The following is a 9,137-nucleotide window of genomic DNA, read 5'->3' as shown; positions in this document are numbered from 1 at the left end:
AATGTATTGAGTTTTTCGCCCATTCTATTGGTAATTTTCGTACCTCTTCTATACGTTTTTTTAGTATACAGGGTGTCCCAGAAGTACATGCTGATCTTGAACCAGCATGTACAGGGGGTGATTCTGAGCCGAAAAGTCCTTTTCCACTTTTCGATCAGAAGCACCCCTCCGGAGATATTGGGGTAAATAGGACAGCCAATGACGCTGCAGCGTTAAGCGGCAGTACATCCGTGTGGCTCCGCGCACCGGTGTGCGTGATTCTCCTTCTAGTCAGCAGGAGGCGGGATAGCGTTTTACGTTCACCCGTGAGCGAGAGAGAGAAGGAAAGATATTTTTCTCTCGCTCTCTCACATCTCTCTACGAAAATGTTTTTGCCATTATCTGTTAAACAATTGGGTTTAGGGGATTTTTCAATTCATTATTTTTTGTAGCAAATCGAATTTGCAACAAACTAATCTTATGCAAAAATCACGTAAACCCAATAGTTGATTACATAATTGCAATAAAGTCTTGAATAATTTTTGATTATTATTTAAAAAACTATTGGGTTTACATCATTTTTCCATTAGATTATGTTTGGAGGAAAAACTGAATTTAGGGTGGATTGGGAAAGGGGCAGTGGAAATGCCGGTGAAAAACGAACGCACTGAGTCTATAAAAAATATACTGATTTATTCGGTGGAATCGAACCACCTTAGCGNTGGATTGGGAAAGGGGTAGTGGAAATGCCGGTGAAAAACGAACGCACTGAGTCTATAAAAAATATACTGATTTATTCGGTGGAATCGAACCACCTTAGCGTCACTTGTTACACTCTGTTAATTGTCACTGAAATTAATTCAAACTGTTCTGAATTTAACACTGGAGATTTTCTGAATAATATACTGAATAATAGGTGACTGTACTGAGAATTTGAATAGGAGATGTACTGAGAAAACAAAATGTCTCGAACGGGTGATGTACTGACGCTGTTCGGACAACCGAAAGTAGCTTTAGAAAAACGATATACTGCTCGCTCAACTCATTTGCTACGACTCTCTATGACTGACTAACTGACTCTGAGATTCGGTGATTGACTAGGCCTGACCGCTGACCCGAGGTTTCCCGAAGATTTTCGTAAGTGGCCGATCTGTGGTCAACCGTTGATGTACTGAATTTTAACTGCGTTTCAAACACCCCGGGGGCATTCAACATCAGGTTGTTGAATTACTGGATCTGGTTTCTGCTGGTCTGGTTCTGCTGATTCTGGTTCTGCTGATGCTTACTAAGGGGAGAAAAACAGGGTGAGAGACGTATCACTTGCCAAATTAAAAAACATATGGAAGATGATACTTAACTGTCAGTCCTGCAATTCCTGGATGTCCCCTTGCTGTTGATCGTCTTCATCATCTGGGTGATCTTCTTCTGGAGGTTGTTCTGGTGTAGGTGGGTCTGTAGGAAGCAGATAGAGCTTGGTGATTGGTCTGTTAAACACCGAGTGGGCTGCTGTGATGTTCTGGAGATTAGGCGACCCATCTTGATGTCTGCCGATTTCTGCTTTGCTCGTTCTGACTGTGGCTACTCTGGTGAGCCCATCTGCTCCTGGTCTAGTCGCGATGACTCTGGCGATTGGCCACTGGGCTGGTGGAAGGTTATCGTCGACCATCAGCACCATGTTACCAACCTCGATGTTCTGCTGGCGTGTCTTCCACTTGTAGATAGCCTGGTATCGTTGGAGACACTCTTTGGACCACCTGGACCAGAACTGTTGAACTATCCGAGTCACGAGGTTCCATCTCCTCATCTTGAGGGGATTCTCGTCGACGTAGGATGACTCTGGTACTATCTGTAGAGGCTCGCCGATTAAGAAGTGTCCCGGGGTGAGAACCTGGAGATCTTCTGGGTCGTCTGACATCGGACAGATTGGCCTGGAGTTTAGGCAGGCTTCAATCTGAACTAAGACTGTGTTGAGTTCCTCAAATGTTAGAGTTGTCGTTCCCAGGACTCTCTTGAGGTGATGCTTCGTTGATTTTACTGCTGCTTCCCATTTGCCACCAAAATGGGGTGCTCTAGGTGGTGAGAAGCTCCACTGAGTGCCATTGGTGGCGAGAGCAGCCTGAACACGTTGATTTCCTTTAGATGCTTGGTGATAGCGCCTTTCGAGTTGATCTGCTGCTCCGACGAAGGTGGTGGCGTTGTCACTGTACATAACTGCTGGAATACCTCGTCTTCCGGTGAATCTCTTGTAAGCTCCGAGGAAGGCTTCTATGGTTTGCCTGTTGACGAGCTCTAGGTGAACTGCTGACGTGGTGAAGCACACGAACACTGCGATGTGCACTGATCCCGGTTGAGCATTCGTGGGTCTCCACTTGAGGATGGCGAAAGGACCTGCATAGTCCACCCCCGTGTGGAGAAATACTCTTCCTGATGAGACTCTGGTTGCGGGCAATTAACCCATCTGTTGCTGAGCCTGTCTAGCTCGGTGTCTGGCGCAGATAGCACAGCGTAGGATGTAGGCTCTAACTGTGCCCCTGCCACCGAGTATCCAATAGCGTTGCCGAGTGTAGGCCAAAGTGAGCTGTGTCCCTCCGTGGAGGGTCTTCTGGTGAGCTTCTGCGATGACGAGTGTGGTGAATCTGGACTGACGTGGCAAGATTATTGGGTGGATCTGTTCTGGAGGGAGTTCTGAGTTCTTGGGGCGTCCCCCAAGTCTCATGATGCCCTTCTCGTCCAGAGTTGGGGTGAATTTCGCTAACTGGTGATTTCTAGGTAGCTGCTGATTTCTGAGAAGTACTCTGAGTTCTGAAACAAAGTACTGGTGTTGTGTTATTTTTACCCAAAATAATCTCGGATCGTTGAGTTCTCTGGTGGTCAAGATAGATCCCGGGGGCATTGGCTGCCTCCTGAATCTGTCGATGGCCCTGTTGATGGTCGCTGTTACTGCTAACAGCTTTGCCATCGTGCTGTATCTGTTGAGGAGCTCGGCAATCTCGTTGATTCTCTGTACGACTGGGTGAGATTTTGCTGGTTTCGCTTCTTTGGCCACTTCTGGGATGTCCATTGGTGGAGCATCGATAGTTGATCGTGGCCAGTCTTCAGGGTCCTGATTTATCCAATCAGGTCCTGTCCACCAGAGGTGATGATCTGCTAGCTGACTTGGTGTTATGCCCCTGGAGGCGCAGTCGGCTGGATTCTCCTATCCCCTGACGTGTCTCCAAGTGGCATTCGGGAGAGTTTCCTGGATTTTTACCACTCTGTTGTGGACGAAGTCTTTCCATCTCGAGGCCGGACTCCTGATCCACGCGANCCACCAGAGGTGATGATCTGCTAGCTGACTTGGTGTTATGCCCCTGGAGGCGCAGTCGGCTGGATTCTCCTTCCCACTGACGTGTCTCCAAGTGGCATTCGGGAGAGTTTCCTGGATTTTTACCACTCTGTTGTGGACGAAGTCTTTCCATCTCGAGGCCGGACTCCTGATCCACGCGAGAGCTACTGCTGAGTCTGACCAAAGGTGAGTTTCTACCTGGTCTAGCTGGAGCATCTGCTGCGTTGATGTTACGAGTTGAGTTAACAGGAGAGCTGCAGTAAGTTCCAGACATGGAATAGTCATGCGCTTGATCGGTGCTACCTTGGTTTTAGCGCAGACCAAAACTGTGGAGACTGGCTCGTTGAGATTCTGAGTGCGAATGTAGACCACAGCACTCATAGCTACTGTTGAGGCATCTGCGAATCCGTGTAATTGGATGTCGTTTGTCTGAGGTGAGAGTCTGAGCCATCTGGGTACTGCAACTTTATCTAGTTCGGTGAGTTCCTGGCGAAATGACTCCCACCGGTGAATGTACTCTTGGGGGAGGGGGTCATCCCAACTGCATTTGAGTTTCCAGAGATCCTGAAGGAGAATTTTCCCCTGGACGACGACTGGAGCGATAAATCCCAAAGGATCGAAGATCTGGGCTATCTCTGAAGAGACAATTCTCTTGGTGATCGTCTCTGTTTTGAAGTCTCTGGATTTGTACTGGAATGTGTCGGACGACTGATGCCAACACAGACCCAGTACCTTAGTGACGGACTCTTCAAACTGAATGACTTCTTGCTCTGTTGATAGGCCGAGCTCATGCAAGAGCTGAGGGCAATTACTGCTCCATTTCTGGAGAGGGAAGCCTCCTGCCTGGCAAAGTCCTTGTAACTGCCATACTATCTCCTTGAGTTCTGCTGGTGAGTCTGCTCCGCCGTAGATGTCGTCTACGTAACGACCTCTGGTGATTGTCTCGACGGCTGCTGGAAATCGTGGACCCTCGTCCTCTGCTAACTGCTGGAGAACTCTCAGAGACAGCCATGGGGAGCAATTGAGCCCGTAGGTGACGGTGGTGAGCTGGTAGGAGATTTGCTGTTTGTTGTCGTCAACCCACAAAATTCTCTGCAGGTCCCAATCGTCCTGATGAACTCGTATTTGCCTGAACATCTTGACTATGTCAGTGCCAAACACGAGCCTGTGCTTTCTCATCCATGTTAGAACGTCCATGGCGTTGGTCTGAAGTTTTCCACCTGGATGTAGAATGTCGTTGAGTGACGTTCCTGATGAAGTGGGGCTGGAGCCGTTGAAGACGACTCTCAACCTTGTGGTGATTGCATCTGCTCTCAGAACCCCGTGGTGTGGAAGATAATAAACTGGAACGGGTTCTGCTGTCTCTGGTGCTCTTTGCATATGACCCAAAGTTTCGTACTCGTTGATGAACTCCTTGTACAGCTGGGCATATGCCTGATTATTGGTGAGTTTGCTGACTGTAGATCTGAGCTGACGCGAAGCCTTGAATTTCGACTCCCCGAGAGCTGCTGTGGAGGTTTTCAACGGGAGCCTCACTATGAACCGTCCCGTTGAATCTCTGCTGTGTGTAGAAGTGTTTCTCACACTCCAGCTCGTCTGGTGATAACTCTGAATTGTCTGACTGCTGAACTGGTAACTCTTCCTGGACCCAAAATTTCTGGAGAAGTTCTAGAAGTTGTTCGTTTGAGGAGGTCCTTACAGCTGATAGGGAGATCCTCGCTGAACAACCGGTGCAGTTGATTGGACCTGATAGAATCCAACCAAAGACTGTGCGTTGGCCGACGACTTTTGACTGCTTGGACTTGACAACTTCATCTCTGATGATTCGCCCGTAGTTGTCAGCCCCTATGATGATATCGATTGGTCCGGGCTTGAGATACTGCTGATCTGCTAGCTGGAGATTTTCTAATGAACCGATGTTCGCTGAGGCACATGAGAACGATGGTAGAATTGCGGTGAGTCTCTTCAATATGTGGGCGCTGATCTGAACCTGTTGTTTTCCGTTGATTGCCTGAAGTGTAACTGATACCAATCCTCTCGTGCTGCCGGAATTAACTCCTCCAATTCCGATTAATTCCAACGTTGTTGATTTCCTGGACAAGTGCAGTTGATTTACTAGTTTTTCTGAGATGAATGACACCTCTGATCCCTGATCGATGAGGACTCTGGCTCTGCTGGAGAATCCTCGTGGTGATTTCACTGTAACTCGGGCTGTCGCCAACAGCACCGATTGTTGATCTTCTGAAGGTTGATTTGACTGCTGGTTCCCATTGGTCATCTGATTGTTGAGGTTAACTGCTGGTGTTGATGTACTGGGCTTAGCTGTTGAGAATGACCAATGAGAAAGTGAATGTACTGATAATATTAAAGGAACATTCACTTACTCTGGTCCTCGTTGATCCTCTCTTCTGCAGGTCTGTTGGCAGTTCCAGAGAACCCTGCAGCTTCCGAGTCACGACGTGGAGGAGCCCATCCTGTGTACCTGCTGCCTCCGTGGATCAGAGTGTGGTGAGATCCTTTGCACTTGTGGCATTGTTCGTCTGAGCTGCACCTGTCTTTTTTGTGCGTGCCCAGGCACCTGAAGCATAGTTTCTTGTCGATGGCCAGGCCGTTTCTCTTTACTGGGTCCAGCTCCTTGAATTGCTGACACTTGTCAACAAAGTGGTTCCCTTTGCACATGGAACACTCTTTCCTTTGGTGACTGTTCTGCTGAGCGCTGTCCTCCACTTGTTGAGTTGCTGCGTAAGCTCCTTTCTTCTTAATAGGTGGTTTGCTGGGAGCGGTGATCTGCTGTCTGGAGTGGAGTTTGGACCCTGCGTTGATACCCCTGGCACAGGACTCCACGAATACGACGAACTCTGTGAGACTGGGGAAATCCTTGGCGTCTCCCAATTTCAACTCCCATTGTCTGAGAGTCTCTGCGTCCAAGGACTTCCTCAGGAGGTGAGCGAACAGCTGTTCAGTTAGGTTCGCTTCTGAAAGGCCGGCCACTGTTCTGAGCTGGTCCAGCGACTCGACCACTGCTGCCACGTTGTCGGTGAGATTCTGTTCCGTGGGTTTGGTGATTTTTGGCAACTCCAGGACTCGATTAAATAAGTACTGTGCCAAAAGTCTGGGATCATCGTACTTCTTTTGGAGCTTTCTCCATGCGTTCTCATAATTCTGATCGCTGATGGGTATCGTAGAGATCAGAGCTGCTGCTGGTCCTCTGAGGCTGCTCTTCAGCCTCACCAATTTCTCCACTGGGGGAATTGTAGATTTGCTGCCCACCAGTGAAGTGAAGAGGTCACTGAACTCCTTCCACTGTGAAGGATTGCCATCAAAAGGCTTGATGTCCAGTCTCTTCAGCTGATCGTGGTGTTGAGGACTCGGTGGTGTACTGGGTGGCTGAGCTTTCTTAGCCAGTTGACCCGTCAACCTGCTGATGAGCCTGACGCATTGCTTCCTGGTGGTGGCTGCCTGCTCGAATACCCCGTTCGCGAGATACGGGTAATCGTGTGGAATGGACTCGATCAGGCTCCCCTGGATGGTGAGTAATTCTGCCCATTCGGAATCCAAGATCCTATCGTGGCCGTCCAAATCCTCGGAGGTGACATCCTCGTCGGTCATGATGACCTTGGTGAGTTCCTGATAAACCTCCGTAATACTGTCCACCCTGAGCTGTATCTGCCTCAGTTGGATGAGTTGATGCACTGTGAGACCATCCTCTGGAACTTGAATAATCTCGGAGTACCTCTGCTTGACATCCGAAATTAATTTGTCCCCTTGATTGAGTGTATCTCCATCAGGGGCATTGATGATGACCTTCGGAATTCCAGGTGGTGAGTTTACTGCGCTCGTGGATGGATTAATTTCCTCCTTACTGTCCTGCAATCCTTGTTCAATTACTGTTTCGGAGCCTGACATGGTGATGTACTGTTTTGTTTACAACCTGTCAGATCCCTTGGTAAATTAGTACGAGAGTTTCTACTTTACCGACCATCTGCAGTTTACCACTCGGTGAGTTGCTGTGCTGCGTCGGTAACTGATCGACTCTGCTGCTGTGAGGCGCCGCCTGTTGCTGGGCGCTGGGCCAGCGCTGAGAATGTTCGGCAACACTCGGTGATTCTCGCTGACCCTCGACTCTACGGCACGTTGAGGCACTGGAGAACAATGGTGTTTATACTTCTATTGTCCGGAGAATATAAATACTGGCACAAACACGTCTGAATTTGTCCGTTGAGTTTCTGATGTGAACCCCGAATGTCCGCGTGGGTTTTTCACTGCACTGAATAATTTCACACTACCGATTCCCGAATCCGGCTCGAAGGACCATGTGTTTGGAGGGAAAACTGAATTTAGGGTGGATTGGGAAAGGGGTAGTGGAAATGCCGGTGAAAAACGAACGCACTGAGTCTATAAAAAATATACTGATTTATTCGGTGGAATCGAACCACCTTAGCGTCACTTGTTACACTCTGTTTTTTGTCACTGAAATTAATTCAAACTGTTCTGAATTTAACACTGGAGATTTTCTGAATAATATACTGAATAATAGGAGACTGTACTGAGAATTTAAATAGGAGATGTACTGAGAAAACAAAATGTCTCGAACGGGTGATGTACTGACGCTGTTCGGACAACCGAAAGTAGCTTTAGAAAAACGATATACTGCTCGCTCAACTCATTTGCTACGACTCTCTACGACTGACTAACTGACTCTGAGATTCGGTGATTGACTACGCCTGACCGTTGACCCGAGGTTTCCCGAAGATTTTCGTAAGTGGCCGATCTGTGGTCAACCGTTGATATACTGAATTTTAACTGCGTTTCAAACAGATTATTTTTGTTGCAAATTCGATTTGCGATAAAAAATAATCAATGGAAAAATCCCCTAACCCCAATTGTTTACCACATAATTGAGAAAGAGCGTGTTTCTTCGGAAAAATTCCGAAAATCACAGCTATCCCCCTTTCGATTTCTGAGGCAATTGTTTGATTGTTAATTATCTCAGATACCAAGAGAATTAGGACATTTTGACAGTAGATCTTTTATCTTGTTAATGAAATTTAACAGAAAAAAGTTCTTCTGACAAAATCTCTTGAAATTCTCGGTTGAGGAGATAATTAATAATTAATTAATGACCTCGGAAATTCCAAGGGGATGGCCGACGATTTTCGGGAAATAATAATCAATAACTAAATCTTGTAAACCCATTTGTTTACAAGATAATTGTAAAAGAGTTTTTTTTTGCGAAATAATTGAGAAAATTACCCCCGTCCCCCTTTCGATTTCTGAGGCGATTGTTTAATTGTTAATTATCTCAGATACCAAGAGGACTAGGAAATTTTGTCAGTAGATCTTTTATCTTGTTAATGAAATGTAACAGAAAAAAGTTCTTCTGACAAAATCTCTTGAAATTATCGGTTGAGGAGATAATTAATAATTAATTAATGACCTCGGAAATTCCAAGGGGATGGCCGACGATTTTCGGGAAATAATAATCAATAACTAAATCTTGTAAACCCATTTGTTTACAAGATAATTGTAAAAGAGTTTTTTCTTGCGAAATAATTGAGAAAATTATCCCCGTGCCCCTTTCGATTTCTGAGGCGATTGTTTAATTGTTAATTATTTCAGATACCAAGAGGACTAGGAAATTTTCTCAGCAGATCTTTTATCTTGTTAATGAAATGTAACAGAAAAAAGTTCCTCTGACAAAATCTCTTGAAATTCTCGGTTGAGGAGATAATTAATAATTAATTAATGACCTCGGAAATTCCAAGGGGATGGCCGACGATTTTCGGGAAATAATAATCAATAACTAAATCTTGTAAACCCATTTGTTTACAAG

General features: G+C 46.4%; 1 protein-coding gene across 1 annotated transcript; it reads right to left on the bottom strand.

Annotated features, from left to right (window-relative positions):
- Positions 1-1,339: 1,339 nt before the first annotated feature.
- On the bottom strand, positions 1,340-7,210 carry LOC107039891. The gene is made up of 5 exons (XM_015259758.1): positions 5,689-7,210; positions 4,889-5,626; positions 3,230-4,812; positions 2,434-3,082; positions 1,340-2,367 (listed from the first exon to the last, which is right to left on the bottom strand). The coding sequence occupies exons 1-5, from the start codon at positions 7,208-7,210 to the stop codon at positions 1,340-1,342; spliced, it is 5,520 nt and encodes a 1,839-aa protein (XP_015115244.1).
- Between the last annotated feature and the right edge of the window lie 1,927 nt (positions 7,211-9,137).

This window comes from Diachasma alloeum, unplaced genomic scaffold, assembly GCF_001412515.2.
Source record: "Diachasma alloeum isolate Michigan unplaced genomic scaffold, Dall2.0 Dall_scaffold_00309, whole genome shotgun sequence".
In the NCBI taxonomy this organism is placed as follows: Eukaryota; Metazoa; Arthropoda; class Insecta; order Hymenoptera; family Braconidae; genus Diachasma; species Diachasma alloeum.
This window is presented reverse-complemented; position numbering and strand designations above follow the sequence as displayed.